General features: G+C 42.0%; 1 protein-coding gene across 2 annotated transcripts; it reads left to right on the plus strand.

Moving 5' to 3' along the window:
* Positions 1–262: 262 nt before the first annotated feature.
* med14 (mediator complex subunit 14) lies at positions 263–19,692 on the plus strand. 2 transcript variants are annotated; one of them, XM_058081232.2, is made up of 29 exons: positions 263–721; positions 1,941–1,967; positions 2,045–2,150; positions 2,233–2,406; positions 3,984–4,113; positions 4,206–4,334; positions 4,414–4,521; positions 6,519–6,651; positions 6,888–7,038; positions 7,108–7,219; positions 8,600–8,725; positions 8,794–8,872; positions 9,035–9,194; positions 9,262–9,456; positions 10,554–10,688; positions 10,817–10,893; positions 11,210–11,370; positions 11,451–11,597; positions 12,898–13,142; positions 13,237–13,506; positions 14,271–14,514; positions 14,832–14,954; positions 15,131–15,307; positions 15,690–15,928; positions 16,008–16,187; positions 16,337–16,444; positions 16,972–17,097; positions 17,175–17,364; positions 19,071–19,692. In XM_058081232.2, exons 1-29 carry the CDS (start codon positions 546–548, stop codon positions 19,142–19,144), a joined length of 4,302 nt encoding a protein of 1,433 aa, XP_057937215.2. In that variant the 5' UTR covers positions 263–545; the 3' UTR covers positions 19,145–19,692. The 2 variants fall into 2 exon arrangements, with proteins under 2 accessions (XP_057937215.2, XP_057937216.2); XM_058081233.2 differs by lacking the exon at positions 14,832–14,954 and having other exon boundaries at positions 264–721; positions 19,071–19,691.
* Positions 19,693–19,753: the final 61 nt, after the last annotated feature.

Consider the following 19,753-nt stretch of genomic DNA (forward strand, 5'->3'; position numbering starts at 1 on the left):
TCTCACAGATACACATTTTAAAATATCTGGCCTTCATGGTTCTCTTCGCCAAATAGGTTCCCGACCCCTGCCTTATGGTTTCATTTTGAAAATGCATTTGGTGCATTTAGGTTGCAGCCTTCCAATACTAAATGATAGTTTGTAATGTTGCAGTGCAGTATATTATTGTAGTAATGCTTTAGTAACATATCTAGCAAAATAAAGATAAAGAAGTGAATACTTTATATCCTGGCGTTAAGGACTCCTACTCCCTAAGGCTCCTGTTTAGGTTTTCTCCCCCACCAACCTCCTGTTAATGAGCGCCCTTAGTAAAGATGGCGATCGAGCAGCATTGAATCTGTCCTCCCTCAGTGGCGCGTTATCACTTTTGCTGTCTTTTAGCGACATTTCCGCTGACCCAGGTCAAATAGTTATAGGAGCGAAATGTAGTTAGTCCGGGACAAAATTATTTTAGCCGGGAGTATAGCCACCGCAAGCCGACAGCCCCGCGTTTAAGTGCTGGTTGTGCCTCGCCGCTGTGCTAAGCTAGCTATTGTCATTGTAAAATGGCTCCAGTGCAGATTGGCGCTGACGGGCAGCTGGTGCCACTCGGGGGCCCGGTCGTGTCGGGCCCCCAGCCACCGCAACCTGGAGCCCTGGCCACACATGGTATTCGACTGAGTCTGCTGATCGACTTTCTTCTGCAGAGAACTTACCATGAAATCACCCTCCTGGCAGAGCTGTGAGTATTACTAGTAGTAGTACTGGTGGTTGTGATGATGTAGGCCTTAAATGCTAGGCTAGGCTAATTGGGACGGTAAACCCAGTGTAGGCTACTCCTCTTCCGGTCGTCAAGCGTGTCGTATTTGGGCTCACCTTTGCAGTTTTATTTTCTCATAGCAGGGGATGCATCTTCATTTTGAACTGAGGAAAAGCTATTTATGTGGAATGCGACAAATGTATTAGCCCGGTAAGGGGGCGTAGCCGGCCAGCGTCGTCATAACTACGAGACAAGTGTACTCACAGGCGTATCTAAGTAAATGAGAATATCGTGCAAAGTGTATTTTATTTCTGTTGTTCAGTTAAAACAAAGACCAATTCAAAGTTTTTTTTTTATCCCAGATCATTTTTTATTACAGGGTGAAACAGTAGTTTACAATATTAAACCTTTTTGATCGTTTTTAACATTTTAATAGATGCTAGACTTGGCATTTTGACACGATGTAAAGTACTAAAAGTGTCAAAATTATGAAGAAGTACATCCTTGAAATAGTTCTTAGTATAGGGAATCTATAGCATACAGGCATATAAGAGTTTCGCTTTTAAAAATATTGTAATACATTGTACTGCACCTGTATGCCTGGATAATGATGTACATATAAGATAACCCTGAATATAAGGCCGACCTCTCTTTTTCAGGACCAACCATGTTTGCAATATCAGTTAAATCATGATTCGGTTTATTTTATCAATTATTTCTTAGCAACCAGCCACAAATGGATTTACCTGTTTATCCTTGCTCAGAAACGCATAATATTGCACCTGGTTTGCCAGTGAATAAGAGGACTAAGCAGGAGGGGTCAGTGTTAGAAACCTGGTGATTCTGTTGCTGTATTTAGCGAGTAGTCGGACCCCTGTAGATATTTTCTTATTGTTTTAAAGGGGACCAATTATGCTCATTTTTCAACCCTTTGTATTGCGCTGTGGTCTCCTATAGAGCGGCTACACACAATAACACTCAATAACACAACACCAGTAGGGTAAAACTAACCTGTGTCACAACAGCATCTAATATGATCACATGACCACAAAACATAGCACAACATCTAGCAGGAGTGTTGATGCAACTCTTCTATTGGATCTGATGAGACTGTGGTGTGCCTAATGTTATAGCCAAAGTGTGTGGTACATTGCTACAATAAGAGAGTGGACATAATACAATGCCCATCTTCTTTTTTTAGGCTTCCAAGGAAAACAGACATGGAGAGGTTTGTATAAATATAATTGTTTTAACCCTCATATTTGGCAGTGTGTATAAACCTTTAATTCACGCTCCCATTTAAAGGAAAATCGAGATTGTTCAGTTTGCCAGTCGTACCAGGCAGCTCTTTGTGCGCCTCTTGGCCCTAGTGAAGTGGGCGAGCAATGCTGGCAAAGTGGAGAAATGTGCGGTAAGTGTGCAGCTAAATAATTAAAGCCTGTATGTCAGCGGAATTGCACTTTTTTTAACTTGTGTGATATTCATGGTGACAGATGATCTCCAGCTTTTTGGATCAGCAGACCATTTTGTTTGTGGACACGGCCGACAGGCTTGCGTCACTCGCCCGAGACGCCCTGGTGCATGCGCGGCTGCCCAGCTTCGCCATTCCCTTTGCCATTGATGTCCTCACAACAGGCTCCTATCCACGCTTGCCCACCTGTATACGAGTAAGTCTCGTTTGTTGTGGTTTATTTGTTCCATACCCAACCATTATATTTGTATCATGGTACAATTACTGTTGCAACGACACATCATCAATAGGGTACCTAACCTTTATCACGACGGACATGATATTTGTATCATGGTTGGCAGGATTCCTTATTTATAAATTAAATATTTACGTAGTTGGAGCATGGAAAACATGTTTATGACCTTCTGAATACATTTTTTTAACATTATTAGAGCGCTCTAGACATGAAATAATACCCTATAGTAATACCCAACATAGTGGACATAAGAGTAAATAAACCATTTAAGACATGAGGGTGCAATAAATAAGGAACTTGGAATGGGCCACCGCAGTATAAAATACTACATACAGTAGCAGAGGTGTGGAGTCGAGGCACGCGAGGGTTCAATTTTGTTGACTTTGGACTCGACAATATCATTACTTGCAGGTTGACTTGGACTTTGACCTCAACGACTCCCAACTTGAGTCAGACTTTAGTCTGATGGCTTGAAAATTCTTGAGATTTTGAATGAGTATGTTGAGTAAAATATGTCCCCATACCAAGTATTCAACTAACGTGATTATTATTGTCATTTCCAGCAAAACAGCAATTTTTCCGACAGAATCTAACATGACTAAATCCTGATCTTTTTTTAAATCCAGAAATCTTTTTGTGTGTCTAAATCTTGTCACACTGGTCTTACTTTGGTCTTACTAAAACAAAAAAAAAAACAAATCAAAGTGCCTTCATTTTATTTGTCAAATAGCTCCATTTTTAGGAAGCCATTTTATTTGATAAACACTTAACAGTGCTCATGATCTGTACTGACACAAGAATTTCAAGCTTGTGACTTGATTCTATTCAAAGACCTGACTTTGACTGGAGACTTGCAAAGCACCTACTTTCTCCCACTTCTGCTACATATTATATTATGGTCAATATTTGTTGTGAGCACCACTGTTATGCAGTTTTGTCACAATCCTTCAAGAAAATGCTGCACAAGATTGACAGACAGCATGAAGTGAAAGACCTTAACGGGATGAGCGCATTGCTTATATTACTATATATTTTGTAATAACATTAGCGGTTCATTTTGTCACAAAATAATGTGGACAGTAATAACGTTTATCATGAATAATATGTGGAACAATAAACATTTGCAAATATACTTGCATTGTTTTGTGTCACAGTTAAATTTAGAAAAACCTGTTTATCCAGTCATACAGTTTTTTCAATTTACTTTGGTTTCATTTTACTTTTCAACATGCATACACGTCACATTGGAATTACGTATTACAGTTCATAATTTGACTTTTCTTCGAAGTAATGTTAAAATGTCGTTCTCAAATCTTGTGTATTGTGTCACTTTGTGAGTGACAAATCACAAAACACATCATTGCGATACAAGCTGTACACTGACTACTTTATTGTCCAACAATCACGGCACTGGAATCTCATTAAATAACTGGAATTGGGTTACTTTGACCATGTCGTGTAAATGGGGCAGTAGTCGTGCATTGATGATGTGAAAAACACAAAACTCAGATGTTAACCAAACATGTTCATCCGTGAAGGACAAAATCATTCCGCCAGACCCCATCACTAAAACGGAGAAGCAGACCACCCTCAACCAGCTCAATCAAATCCTGCGGCACCGCCTTGTCACCACAGACTTGCCTCCCCAGTTAGCTAACCTCACAGTCGGTAAGTAGCCAGCCACGGTTCAAGTCGCTACATGGTGTGTTTAACTCCTCTCCCTGTCGATGATGCTCAGATTATTTTTTTTGTGTTTGCAGCTAATGGCCGTGTAAAATTTAGAGTGGAAGGAGAGTTTGAGGCCACATTGACAGTGATGGGTGATGACCCGGATATTCCCTGGAGGCTGTTGAAGTTGGAGATTCTTGTGGAGGACAATGAGACTGGCGGTAAGACTTGCACTGTTCATGCTAGGCATGCTGTTTTGCTTATGTCCCGTTCTTAAGTGGCTTTTTTCCTTTACCATAGATGGCCGAGCCTTAGTGCACAGTCTGCAGGTGAATTACATTCACGAGCTGGTGCAAGCACGCCTGTGTGCAGATGAGAAGCCTCTCCAGGACATGTACAACTGCTTGCGTATCCTTCCTATACATGTTTGCTTTTTTTGGGGAGGGGGGATTTGCATAATTAGCTATGACATACAGTATTTGCAAAAGGTGAGTAAAAAAACATGAAAAAACAAACTAATTCATTCAGAACTCCAAACGAGCTTTCTACATCTTGTTTCTTTTTTTTTTTTTTTTGGCCAATAACAAAATGGAGCGGTCCGTGAGTGGTTTGCTCGTTGAGGAAAGCAGAAAGTACAGTATGTTGTATTGTGTGTATGTCAAACAAAGATGGCGGTAATTATTTTTGACAGTTTAAATTTATTTGCGGAGGGGAAACACTGCTTACCAAAAATTTGTAAATGCATCCGCTAAACCAGAGGTAGGGAACCTATGGCTCAGGAGCCAGGTAGGGCTCTTCTGATGACTGTATCTGGCTCTCAAGCATTTCTTACCACAATAAAAATGTATTTTTGCTAACATTTTAAAGTAAACCATCACAGAAATGACTGTTAAAAATAATATTCAAAATCAACAACTTTCTTATGCCTTTTAATTTGTCCATCTATATTCTGCTGCAATACGGCCAACCATATCTATCTTTCCTGATGATATTTTCCAGGTCAAACACCAAAACTTGATTATTACTGGGTAATGCTGTAGTCTACCTCGGTCATTGAGATGTCAAAAAAACATGTAAATGTAAACTTTCCTCCTTTAGTCAAATAGCTAAAGCTGCAGAACCAAGCCTTCTGACGAAGATGGCCAAAAGAATGAAATATGTCTACGGAGTACGGTGCAAAACTATGCAGCAGCAGAAGTTGTATTAATGGCAACAAGTATTTGATTTATTATTAGACACTGCGCTGCTCACGAAAGTGTGCTGGCCACACCCCATTGGCGTGGGGTAGTGTGCCTGGTCTACGTAATTAGAGCCCATTATATCTAAAACTGTTGGTCTTACATAAAAATGCACACATTTTATTGTATTCAATATTTAAAAAAATGTATATGGCTCTCACAGATACACATTTTAAAATATCTGGCCTTCATGGCTCTCTTAGCCAAAAAGGTTCCCGACCCCTGCGCTAAACCGCAGAGAGGACAATGAATGAATTGGAAGCAGGTGATAATTGCAGAGAGGCTGTAATGATACACTTTATAATGTTTATTTAATAATGTGGAGTGGATGGGCAAACATTTTTTTAAAGTCTCTTTGACACATTGTCACATTGATACATTAAGTATATGGCACAATATAGAACCGATGTTGTAAAAGTCATAAGCGGCAAACCGCTCAGTAGCATCAATACTGCTGATGAGCTCATTGTAAACGACACACATGAGTTTCACACAAACAGCTGAGTAGCGCAACAAACATGTTCAAGTGCATGTAGATAAAGTTGCTGGATGCTGCACACCCTCATCAGCTAGCAACATCTTCTTAAATTACATCATAATTGGCTTTTTTAGACCACACATCAGGCGACTATAGGAGACGAAGGTTATTTAAATTTTCATAATTATGCATTTTTGCACAACAACTTACTTTTTTGTCTCAGACTTAAAAAAAATGTACCAAGCAACCTTAATTTCATCATCAGGTATCTAGTTTTGGCAATTGACTAAATTGTAATGGATGAGATGCATAAGAAAAAGCCTTTATTTAGTTCAAATGAGTATAAACACCATCCAGTACTAATCGGGGCTAATCAGTCTCTTCCCTGGCTTTCCTCCACCAGCACTTGCAGTGCATCCCCTCACATCAAAGAGATTAGCTGTCGGGCACAAATGCCTCCTTTTTTATTTTTATTTTTTTAAACCAATGCAGTAACGTCCATCCATCAATTTTCTATACCGCTTATCCTCACGAGGTTCACAGGAATGCTGGAGCCTATCCCAGCTGTCTTTGCCAGCCAATCACAGCAGTAATGCACATGAACGCTAATATGAGAAAGTGTGCGTGAGGTACGCCATCTTTGTCCTCCAATGCCTTTGTCATTTTCTCCTTAACTGTCTTGTATCCAGACTCCTTCTGTCTGTCACTGCAGCTCGAGGTGCTCCACTCGCAGACCCTAATGCTCATCAGAGAGCGATGGGGGGACCTGGTGCAGGAGGAGAGATACATGCCCGCAAAATACCTCACCCTCACTGTCTGGAAGTAAGCCTCCATAGCCAATAGCCTCGACATGCATTTTACTGTACACAAGGGTAACCAGGTGTCCATTTTTAAAAAATCTGTATGGTATTTGATTTCATTTTGAAAATTGCTTTAAAAATTAGTCCACCGAGTCAAGATGTGCGCTTCCACTGCACTGTGGCTTCCTTCTCTGAGTGCACTCAGTGTCAACTAGTTGATAGTGTGAAAAATACAACTCAATGCTACATTCTTTACAGCCAACAGGTGCTGGGCAGGAAAACAGGTACAGCTTCTGTGCATAAAGTCACCATTAAGATCGACGAATCGGATGGTTCAAAGCCACTGCAGATCTTCCACGATCCCCCTCTCCCTGCATGTGACTCTACATTAATGGAGAGAGCGATGAAGGTAAATTTCAGTTTTGTCTGTGGGGGGGGGGGAGTAGAATTTATCATCATTGCCTTCCTTCATTTTTAGATTGACCACCTGTCGGTGGAGAAGCTTTTGATCGACAGTGTTCACGCCCGTTCCCACCAGAAGTTACAGGAATTGAAGGCCATTCTGAAGGGAAACAATCCTAGCGACAGCTGTATGTATTCACTCTGGTGTTTTATCATAAAGACAGTAAGATATATTTGTTTTGTCTAAGGCAGGGGTGTCAAACTCAATTTACCTGGGGGCCACTGGAGCTAGGGTCTGGGCAAGGCTGGGCCGCATCAGGTTTTCCAAAAAAAAACAACGCATTTATTAAAAACAGAAAAATATACAAACTTTTTCAGTGCTTTGGTTCCGATTTTCTACAATAAAAGCTCTGACAAAACATTAATCAAACGTAATAATTTTTTCTGGGTACATGATACCATACAGCATCCATATCAAACTTGCGCGGGCCGCACTAACATTAAACTTTCATATCAAGGCGGGGGCCTCAAACTAGTGTCCTGCGGGCCACAACCGTTAATCCTGATTGGTTTCCAAAATTGGGTGTGTGAAGGGAGAGCAACAGCTGCGTCATCAGTGTCTTTCAAAATGGTTGCGTCAGGTTTGTAACAGTTGATTCTGCATTTATGCGTCTGTGCCTTTTAAACAATAGTGGAATATTGTCGCAAATGTGTGTGTGCTTTCACACAGTGAATCGAAATCCTGCGATCAAACAATTAGATACATGACATAAAATACCTGTCAGACAACCAGAGCTGCTTTGATACAGAGAACAACAAAATAGAGTAAATGTGGAGGAAATATACTTTACCGGCAACGCAATACTGTTATACACTATAACCCTGTAGGTGCATCTCCATTTATAGGACTATTCTGGTGGAAAGTGGGCAAGAAGCCCTTTGAGGCTCTTTTGTGATTAAGGGCTGTATAAATAAACTTGACTTAAGAGAAAGGAATATTTTATTTACCTTTTATATTTTACCTTTATTCACATGTGCCAAAATTCAATAGGATTTTGCTCTGCACCCAAACTCACATGGAAAATCACGAGAGGAAACATACCATTAAAAGACATACCATTAACTTTAAGAAAAGTACAATGAAAAAAAAATACAACAAACTTTATTTAACCGAGTCACAAAACAATGCAGGTAAACTGGGTTGGGTAATTATGTTTGAGGTAAGTCTGTCAGTCCGTCCGTGTTGATGGGCTTACCTTTCTCACTCGGTTTGAAGCTGAAATATTCCCACACGGGGAAAAAATATTATATCCAAACCATTATCTGGATTCTTGATGAAAATTAATGGGATCTCACTCGGCACCCACGCTACCCCTTCACAAAGTTTAACTGTTTCTAGCCCTGTCCTATTTGGTACCGCACGACCACATCTGGTAACCTTATTAAGGATGCCAAAAAGTGATTGCACAAAAAATTAGAAACTCATACATGAATGAAAAAGCGATTTATGTTGTTGACATGATGAAAGATATACTCCACTAAAGCCTCTTTCTGTATCTCAACTTCAGCATTCATCGAAACGGCTCTACCCACACTCGTCATCCCCATACTGGAGCCGTGTGGTCGCTCTGAGTGCCTACATATATTTGTCGACCTCCATTCCGGCATGCTCCAGCCTATGCTGTATGGATTAGGTGAGTGGAGACCACCTAGATGAGCTTGCATGTGTGTTTTTATGTTTCTAAAATTCCTCTCATTGTAGATCAGTCAATGCTGGACGACATCGAGAAGACTGTCAACGACGACATGAAGCGCATTGTGTCTTGGCTTCAACAACTCAAGTAAGTAACTGCTTAGTGTAGATGCTAATGAGTATAGCTGCTAAGAGAGCAGTGGCACTGCAGTGAGTATGATGTTTGTTGAAACTGACAATTCTAGGTGTCAAAGCAGCTGTTGAGACAATGTCTTACTACGAGTCCTTTCCTTATCCCCACCATGGACAGATTCTGGTTGGGCGAGCAGCGTTGCCGACAGTCGGTGAAGCACCTTCCCACCGTGTGCACAGACGTCCTCCACTTGTCCAACACGGCCATACACCCAGTGGGCAGCTTGTCCAAGCACAAACTCTTCATCAAACTCACAAGACTCCCACAGTACTACATTGTGAGTTCATTGACAAAGTCAAGGCTTGACCGCTTCACTTACGTCATCCCATCCTTTGTGACTTTAGGTAGTGGAAATGCTGGATGTGCCGAGCAACCCCACAGCGTTGCAGTACAAGTACTCCTTCCTGTTTGTGACGCAGCTGGAAGGCGATGACGGGCCCATGTGTGCGCAGCTCCTGCAGCATTTCAAGCCCAACCTGGAGCACCTTGTCCAGGACACCACGTCTCCACGAGGGCACCGGACTGTGGCTAAAAGAAAGGTCAGTCACAGCTTTTTTTTTTGTTGTTGTACAAAATACTTGGATAATTGGCTCCTTTACACTCGTATTACCCAATATAGTAGACACGAATAAATAAGCCATCCCAATGTGGGAGAAAACTGTAGTACCCAGAACCCCCCCCCCCCCCCCCCCACACACACACACACACACACACACACATGGGGAGAACATGCAAATTCCACACAGACATGCCCAAATGGAAATTTTAACCCAGGTCTTCCCGATCTTCTGACGGTGTGGCCAACATGCTGACCACTATGCATAAATAAGCCATTTAAAATGTCAATAAAACTTATGGTAAATGTGTTCCCTCGGCAACCTTGGTGCCTGTGTCCCCGAACAATTACTGACGTCTAGTCAGTAAACACCATATGCTGTATGTACGTATACTCAACTTGCACGTCTCTAGTTTATTAATCCTTTGTCATTCAACACAAGATGCATTCGGGGATACTACCAACTTGACAAAAACGGCTTTATTATGTGTGTGCGCCCATGTAAATCAACAGGAAGGTAAAGAAAAAAAATTATAATTTAATTAAATTATCACTCACTTCATAACTCTTAATTCTGATGTCCATTTTGCTGCATTGACGTATGCTGGAAAATACACCGAAAACAAGTAAATGTCCATTAAATTACACAATGTCTTTGAACGCAACCCCTTATTGCTCATAATGACATGATTTAAAGTGTGATTCAAATGTTATTACTCTATTAAAGAGACTTGTGTTAGAAAACTAAATTTGTGTCACCAAAAAGCTGAAGTGAATGCAAAACAGAGTTAGTTTTTGATACTTGTTGACATGAGAAGCATTCTTTTGCCCATTTTTTGGTCAAATTTTAATACAACTTTAGGGCCATTGTGGTCTAATAGGTTCTGCTGTCTAGTTTAGATGAGAAGAAAACAATTACAAAGAATTGTTTTTCAAACCACAGTAATTCTCTTGGGAATTGCCAACAGTCATCAGCCGCTTCATAACTAAAGCATCAAGCATCATGTTGACAAGCTACAAAATGAACCCTTTCATTGTGGTGTTTAGCTTTATTAAGTGTGGAATGATGTCTCTGTCTAGATGACTGGCGAGCAGACAGAATCTGAGCCAAAGAAGCCAAAGCGCTCAGGGGAGATGAGTGCCTTCAACAAGGAGCTGGCACACCTCGTCGCCATGTGTGACACCAACATGCCTTTTGTTGGACTGAGAACTGAGGTGAGTCAAGTCACAGTGACTTGACAGTTTTAATGCTCCTTCATTCCATTCGTGCTAGCATAAAACTCACTTATGACACTAGTCTTTGCTGACGTCTGCTGTGGTGGTTGTTGTTGTTGTTGTTGTAGCTGTCCAACATGGAGATTCCAAACCAAGGTGCTCAAGTGGAAGGAGATGGCAGCAGTCATGCCATCCGCCTGCTTAAGTAAGACAAGAAAAGTACACGTGTGTATGTATGTAAAAGTGTTTGCATGTTTCTCACACTTAGATGTTTCAGATCATCAATCAAATTTAAATATTTGTAATTGACAACACATACGTTTTTTAAATGAAAGTGAGGGAAAAAATCCATACCAACATGGCCCTGTGGGATTGATGCCCCTTAAATTGGGGAAAAATGGCATCTTCAACCATGATAAATGCCAACATGAACAGTCCTAGAACTTTTCTGACACACTTTATATTATAAAAGGCCTTGTGTGTAATCATTATGCATATACGTAATTGTCATCCTCTTGCAGGATCCCTCCCTGCAAAGGCGTCGGAGAGGAGACGAGGAGAGCTTTAGAGCGTTCCCTCCTGGACTGCACATTCCGCCTGCAGGGCAGGAACAACCGCACATGGGTGGCAGAGCTGGTGCTGGCCAATTGCCCCCTCAACAGCACCCACAGCAAGGAGCAAGGTACCCCCACTACCTCATCATTCCTCTCAGATCCCAGTATTTAGTACACGGTGCACTAACGTAATTAAAATCTGTGATAGCCTCCATGCGGCATGTGTACCTGACCTATGAGAACCCCTTGTCGGAGCCGGTGGGTGGTCGCAAAGTGGTGGAGATGTTCCTTAATGACTGGAGCGCCATCAGTCAGCTGTACCAGTGTGTGCTCCACTTCTCTCGGGCACTACCAGGTATGAATGCATCACCCTTTTGCCAATTTGAATTTCCCCGTACCCTTTGAGCCTCTGAGGTTGATGAGACACTGGTCAATGATCTCCTTGGAAGTAATACTACAAATAGAAATAATCTGTTCCAGAGTCAATCTGTTGCTGTAGTATAACCTTTATTAAAGGTGTTGTCCCTCTTTGGCCCCAAATTAATAATAATAATAATAATAATACATTTTATTTGTATAGCGCTTTTCAAAATACTCAAAGACACTTTACAGAAGAATGAAGTTGAATAAAAGCAAGTAAACAGAGTAGAAGACACACAAAATACAACATTCATTCGTGAATACACAGTTAAAACATGAGAAAAATTACACTTTTTTTTCCCCCAACCCAAAAATATAAGAACACCACCACCGACAAACAGATGTGGTGGCAAAACTTTGCCAAATCGCTGTTATTTGCTAACAATAAACATGGCTAGTGTGCCTGCATAGGTGTTGCCTGGGGCCTGCAGCGTTGGAACAAGAAGTGGGCAGAAGATACAGTTTTAGCATTTAGGTTAGCGCCCCCATGCTGTACCTGACTAACGCAGACAACACCTTTTTAAGATCTTTTTAAATCGGGGGGGAAACTGATCTTTAGTCGTACAATCATAATAGTAAAACTAATAAGGGCATCATTGTAAGTGAATTACTCTTTCAGGGCTCGACAATAACGATGTACCGATGGCCCGGGGCAAGTTAAAACAAAATTTGGGCAAGTAAATCCAATCAGCGATATTCCTGTCGGACAAGTGCACTTTGGCATGCCATACTGACAAGAGTTTTTTTTAAAGCGTATTTTTCTCTCCTTTGCTTCACAAATTATTGTTTGACCATTGAGCATTTTTTTCTGGATTAAAAACACTTTACTAGTACACAAATGTGTCTATTCAATAATGTTTCATTGTGGTGCACAACTTATAAATATCACTGCTTACTACGACTATGATGTGTAAGGTAGTATGGCATGCCATGTTAACATACGTTTCAGACATTCCTCCAAATACAATGCATCAGTACGATTATCTGATGAATTATCAGCATGTTCGGACAAGTAGTCCTCACCTTAAGGATTCCCCACAGGCAAGTAATTTTTGTTTTTAATGTAGAGCCCTGCTCTTTAAATGTGTAAAAAAGTTAATCACTGTAAATACCAAACACTTGTAACTATGATAAGGAATCACAGTGCATACAGCATCGTCTTATATCCCTGAATGGGAGTCTCAAGTTAAATACACTGTACCACCTTAGAAAATGCCATTGTTGTGTCCTCCCAGAGTTGCCATCCTACCTTGGCCTGTTCTTAGAGGTTCGCCTGTACAACTTCCGCAAGCTGGTGCTGTGCTATGGTTCAACCAAGGGCAGCTCCGTAACCATTCAGTGGAACTCCAACAGCCAGCGGTTCCACCTAGCCCTCGGTACTGTGGGGCCAAACTCGGGCTGTTCCAACTGCCACAACATCATCCTCCACCAGCTGCAGGAGATGTTCAACAAGAACCCCAATGTCGTTCAACTCCTTCAGGTTAAAACAGGACCATTTGTTCAGGCATCTTTAATCAATGACTTGATAACTCTGACAATTCAGATGCTAATAGAGAAGGGTTTGTTTTCTCCAGGTGCTTTACGACACACAGGCCCCTCTGAACGCCATCAACAAGCTACCGACTGTGCCCATGCTGGGCCTGACCCAGCGCACCAACACCGCCTACCAGTGCTTCTCCATCCTTCCCCAATCACCCACGCATATCCGTCTGGCCTTCCGCAACATGTACTGCATCGATATCTACTGCCGTAGTCGAGGCGTGGTGGCCATTCGGGATGGAGCGTACAGTCTCTTCGACAACACCAAGATCGTGGAGGGCTTTTACCCAGCTCCTGGACTCAAGGTAAACCAGACAAAGACCAGATTAAAGTGGCTTTTTTTGTAGTTACTTCGCTTATAATGCCTCATAGGATTTGTCCAGAGGATTTTTTGAAGCTGTGGTGGTAGGCTGCATGGGAGGCAGACTGCTGTGTTGTGCCGCTGCTGCAGCAATTTTTATTTTAATATTTATATTTACTGTAGGTGATAATGTCAACATTATGGTCCTTTTCGCAGGCTTGAACATTAAATGCAGTAATTAACTTTAAATACCTTAAATTTCCTTTCCTTATCTATCAAGTGCCAACAGAGCAGACAGGCAAGACCGGTGCACATATTTCAAAAATAAGCCTAGTGAAGCATTTTTGTGATTTTTTTAAAAATATTGTTGTCAATATGTAAAAAATAGGCTATACTATATGTATATAGCAGAGGGGTGCTCACACTCTTTCAACCTGTGGGCCACTGAAGGAAATCAGGAGGGGGCTTAGTGTCAGCTGCCTGATGTCATTTTACATAAAGTGACGTTTTATGATGTAGGTGACGCACAACCCACACTAATGGGCATGATATAGCATATAGCATGTCCATTCATACTCTGTACACTCATACACTTACATCACCCTTTAAACGTCAAAGTCGCAAAATTGCGACAATCATTCATTCATTTTCTACCTCACAAGTGTCGTGGGGGGGTTTGGTCAGCAACATATCAGACAATGAAAATGTTGATCAAAAATCTGACAATAATGCTACTATGCTCTATTTTTCTCTTTCCACCCCATTTAGACATTCCTCAACATGTTTGTGGACAGCAACCAGGATGCCCGCAGGCGCTCGGTCAATGAAGATGACAACCCACCATCGCCGGTGGGCGTGGACATGATGGACACGCCCATAAACCAGCTGCAGCCTCAGCCGCAGACAATGAGGGCTGCCAGTGGAGGCGTATACCCACCGCTCACCTCGCCGCCTCCAAATTACCATGCCAACGTCACTCCCTCGCCGTCCATGATGCCTACGCAATCGCCAGGTATTGACTTAATATTTCACAGTAAGCGAGTGGATAATATCCTGTGCTCTTTGATTTCATGCAAGCTTCCTCGACCGTCTGTGTATAGTCGCCGCCATGCTGACCTTGAGGAAAACTGTGCCCATTTCACTAAGAGCGAGCAACCATGTGTCCAATTTTTAATTTGGTTTTATGCACGATCTTCAAGTCCCGCCCCCTTCCATGTTGCGAACTCTCAGCCCACCAAACCTGCTGCCCAGCTTTAGCATGTGCAGCGTGAGCGTGTGTGTGTGTGAGTGTACCTGCTCAGTCTTGACGAGATGTGTGTGTATGTGCAGGGAACATCCATGCCTCTGGCTCCCCTAGCGGAGCGCTGAGGGCACCCTCTCCTTTCGGCCCTACCCCGTCTCCATCTTCTCTGGGCATAGCCATGGGTCAGACCAGCTTTGCCAGCCCCCACGGTAAGACGGGCGTACTTCTCGTCTGCTTGGCGAGGGCTCGTCGAAGCCTGAACATCCCTTGCCGAGCTGTCACTTCGGTTGCGTATCAATGTGGCGTGCGGGTACTTAGTGGTGTGTTTGTTTTGTGTTATTTTATGTGATGTGTATCTCAAGGCTCTGTCTCTTCCCCATAACAGGCGCTCTGGACCCCAGCTCTCCCTATGCCATGGTGTCTCCAAGCCACAGGGGCCAGTGGCCAGGCTCTCCTCAGGTTTCAGGTCCTTCTCCTGGAGCGAGAATCCACGGCATGTCCCCTGGTAACCCTTCGCTACACTCGCCAATTCCTGACCCTCACTCACCACGTGCTGGACCCAGTAAGTGCCTTTCGAACTAAAGAAATACTATTGGAACTTCCTATGACAGGGTTTGCTTAGGGTTTTTTGAAAGTCTGTTAGTAGGCTACATGGGGTTGCTGCTCCTGTGTTGTGCTGCTGCTCCATTTGCATTTTTCAAAATTATTATGACAACCATTTTTATGAGTTATTTATTAAGCTGATCAAAAGACCATAGCTCAAAAAAACTGACCCCCCCCCTAAAATAGTAATAAAATATTCAAAAAAGGACTCGGTAATGAGTAGCTGCACCATTCTTGTTAATCCCCTCTGAAGTTGGTTTTGGCATGCTTGATGCCAGTGTTGCTCCAGGTTGTAAAGATGGCTGGAAATTATGAATGACCATTTCTGTTCTTTTATGTAGGCTCCCAAGTCCTGCCCACCAGTATGCCTCCACCCCGCAAGCTACCTCAACGGCCCTGGGCTGCCTCCATTCCCACTATCCTCACCCATAATGCCCTGCACGTTCTTCTGCTGCCCTCGCCCACCCCCTGCCTGGTGCCAGGCCTGGCAGGAAGCTACCTCTGCTCGCCATTGGAGCGCTTCCTGGGTTCGGTCATTATGAGGCGTCACCTGCAGCGGATCATTCAGCAGGAAGCCAACGTGAGCCACTTGGGAGAAGTAGAAGAAAAAAAAAACCACTTTGTTCTGTGCTCCTGCTTACGTCTTACTTCTTGTGCAGCTTTCTATCGTGAACTCTAACGAGCCCGGGGTCATCATGTTCAAGACGGATGTGCTCAAGTGCCGTGTGGCTCTCAACCCAAAGAACTACCAGACGCTGCAGCTCAAAGTCACACCAGAGAATGCGGGCCCATGGTCCCAGGAAGAGCTTCAGGTGCTGGAGAAGTTCTTTGAAACTCGGGTATGTATCTCATAAAGCTTCTTTGAAAGACTTTAACATGAACATAGCGTAATATGCAACTCATTCAGCATCTATGAAGAAGTGGCTTTTAATGCTACATAGTACACTGTACTACACGGTATGATTTTTTTCTTGTTCTTTTTTTCAAGGTCGCTGGCCCTCCTTTCAAATACAACACACTGAATGCTTTCACTAAGCTGCTGGGAGCGCACACACACATCCTCAGGGACTGTGTGCGTATCATGAAACTGGAACTGGTTAGTTTTTGTTTATGCTTACCTGTATTCCTATGCTATTGTGATTAAATATTGCTGCTTTTTCGGTAGTTTGATATATCATAAGCTTGGTAACATTGCCACAATTGCAAAGAAAGGCCCCATCAACAACACAAGAGATTTGCAAACACCTCTAAAAAAATTGTCCATTGTAAATTTTTTTAATGCATATTTAAGCAATGTTATATATTGTTGTCCTAAATTAAGCATTTTAAAGCATAAAAATGTTCTAAATGAGCTAAAATTCAAATATGTTTCTAATTTTCCAATGTTTTGCCATAAATGGATTCCACTTGTGGCCGAGTGGTTAGAATGTAGGCCACACAGTCAGGAGATCAGGAAGACCTGGGTTCGAATCTGTCCATAGTGATTGGCTGGCAATCAGTCCAGAGTGTAGCTGGGATAGGCTCCAGCATACCCCCACAACCCTAGTGAGGATAAGTGGCATAGAAAATGAATGAATGGATTCCACTTCTATTATCAACATGTTGTCTTCCCATTTGTTGCAGTTCCCAGACCAAGCTGCACAGCTCAAATGGAACGTCCAGTTCTGCCTCACCATCCCTCCCAGCGCTCCCCCCATAGCGCCGCCTGGAACCATTGCTGTGGTGTTGAAGTCCAAGATGCTTTTCTTTGTGAGCATCCAACACGATTGCTTAACCAACATTGTTTAAAACCGCCTTATAATTGTGTTTTGGGCTCCTCCCCACAGCTACAGCTTACCCAGCGCGTCCCGGTGCCGCAGGAGCCCATGAGCATCATCGTGCCCATCGTGTATGACATGGCGTCGGGTCTTACACAGCAGGCCGACATCCCCAGGCAGCACAGCTCCTCCGGGGCAGCAGCGCTCATGGTGTCCAACATCCTGAAGAGGTTCAATGAGCTGCACCCTGCTAGACAGGGTGAGACGTTAAGATTGGTTGTTTTTTCTACAGATGATCACACAGAGCCAGCTCTACATGCTCTCATTTCTTTTACTGTTGATGTTTGACATTAGCTTATGTAAGGGAGTTAACGGAGAATGCATGTTATTTATTTTTTAAATGTGTGAATTTATTATTATTTAGTAATTGTTTCAATTTTATCTCAGTGATTTATTTATTTTTCTTATCTTGTTTACTCTATTTTCATTGCTTTTTTATTTGTATGTGTGTTTATTTTATCCTTTCACTTCTGCTCCTCCCGGGCTTCCGTAGTTGCCCCCAGTTCTGGTAGCACTTCCTCTCTTTGCCACACAACGTGGTTGGCATTGACGAGGGGGGCAGGAGTGGAGGAAAAAGAACTTTTATTTTCATTCTTTTGTCCATCAGAAACCTAACAAAGGCCGTTACACTTACACTGTGGTGGGCCTCGGCTCCAGATACAGCAGTGTCATACTCTGGTCTTAATTTTGCTATGCTCCAGTTTTCCTGATGCCCTGAGTCTCCTTTTGGATAAATAACATTGGCTTCCCCTTTAGCTGCTCTTTAGCTCTGGATGCTGCAGTCATATACCACTTAATGCAGCGCCCTCAGTCTCCACTGGATATAATTTAAAGACACATGCTAGGGATTGTGAAAAGACCAGCATGTTGTGAGCACAGGTTTCTGGACAGAGCATAGAGTACAACTATTGTCAACCAAATAGGAAGGTGTCAACCCATGGTAACAGAAACTTAAAGTTGCATCTTAAGTAAACTGGGAGCCACGCCAGTACTGGAGAATTATGGTTGAATTTACGCGTCCTTATAAGGAGTCGTGCTGTAGAATTTTGTACTAACTGTAGAATTTTAAAACTACTACTAAGACTAAGACCAGAATGGAGCACATTAGAGCAGGGGTCTCAAACTCAATTTACCTAGGGGCCACTGGAGCTAGGGTCTGGGCAAGGCTGGGCCGCATCAAGTTTTCCAAAAAAAAAAACAAAAACGCATTTATTAAAAACAGAAAAATATACAAACTTTTTCAGTGCTTTGGTTCCGATTTTCTACAATAAAAGCTCTGATAAAACATTCCACTGTTCTCAAATATCTTAATTTTTATTTTTCTGCACAAAATAAGATGAAAATAAACAAATCAAGAATAAAGAAAATCAATCAGTAATAAATAAATATAATAATAATAATAATAAAACGGCAAATAATAAAAACTTAAGAAACTACAAATAGTTGGTGGGTAGACAAATTATTAAAATTAACAAAGCATTAGTAGAGCCCTGTAGACATGACAAAACACAACTATAGTCACATTTATACTCTTTTTATTTACAACATATTGCGCAATTGCAGGGTCTTGAGACACATGCTAACTCGCAAACTATAGAGCTAGCGACCTAAATGGTAGCCTTCAAGTTATTTCCTTTTGCCAAAAACTTACCACTTCCACACGGATAGGGAGGATAACTATTAACAGTTATTTAACCTTTAACATGAACATTAATCAAACGTAATAATTTTTTCTGGGTACATGATACCATACAGCATCCATATCAAACTTGCGCGGGCCACACTAACATTAAACTTTCATATCAAACTAGTGTCACATTTGGCCCGCAGGCCGTGTGTTTGAGACCCCTGCATTAGATTTTTTTTTTTGCTGTTTGCTCACATTGCTCTGTCCCTTCTTGTCAGGTGAATGCACGATATTCGTGTCTGTCCACGAACTGATGGCCAACCTCTCCCTGCCTCCCGGCACACGTCAGTAGAAGAACCATCAACCAATGACTCCATCGCAACCCTTACAGGAAAAGGAAGAACGATGGCTGTGGTGTCTGGACGTTGCCGTTGCCATCAAGGAGCCTGGTTAAAAACATTATGTTGTTTTTTGTTACAGGCTAAAGCTGAGCAGAGGAAGTATATTTTGCATATCAATTATATTTTTTACCCCTCCTGGGTGCACTTGTAAACAGAAATATTATCTATTGAAATGAAGTTTGTTTACAAAAATATGTCAATTTTTGTATATTTCAGTGTTTCTTTTAAAATAGCCTTATATTTTGTTGTTGGTTTTCCGCTGTATTTGCATTGTATCGGGAGATATTATCCCTTACTTGTCTTCTGACTTTTGTCGAGAGCTCTGTCTTTCATTTTTACTTTCACTACGGACTACTGTGACAAACTTTATAAAGCCGGGTGTCTTTGTCAAGATAAATTTTGAAGCTCGATAGGATTTGATATGATCTGTCTGAACTTTCTGCTATTTAATAAATGAAGTAAGCAGGAGAGGGGTCTTCCACGAGCAGAGCCCAGTTTATTGCAGCAACAACAACAAAAAACAATATGGAGATTTTAAATATGTTCTGTACATCTATCTT

This window comes from Doryrhamphus excisus, linkage group LG12 (assembly GCF_037039965.1).
Source record: "Doryrhamphus excisus strain RoL-2023G ecotype Guam linkage group LG12, RoL_Dexc_Guam_v1.1, whole genome shotgun sequence".
In the NCBI taxonomy this organism is placed as follows: Eukaryota; Metazoa; Chordata; class Actinopteri; order Syngnathiformes; family Syngnathidae; genus Doryrhamphus; species Doryrhamphus excisus.

Coding starts and splice junctions, on each gene's coding strand:
- med14 (XM_058081232.2), top strand. CDS start 546: ATGGCTCCAGTGCAGATTGGCGCTGACGGGCAGCTGGTGCCACTCGGG. Junction 14,515..14,831: donor GATGCCTACGCAATCGCCAG/GTATTGACTTAA, acceptor GTGTATGTGCAG/GGAACATCCATGCCTCTGGC. Junction 17,365..19,070: donor GCTGCACCCTGCTAGACAGG/GTGAGACGTTAA, acceptor CCTTCTTGTCAG/GTGAATGCACGATATTCGTG.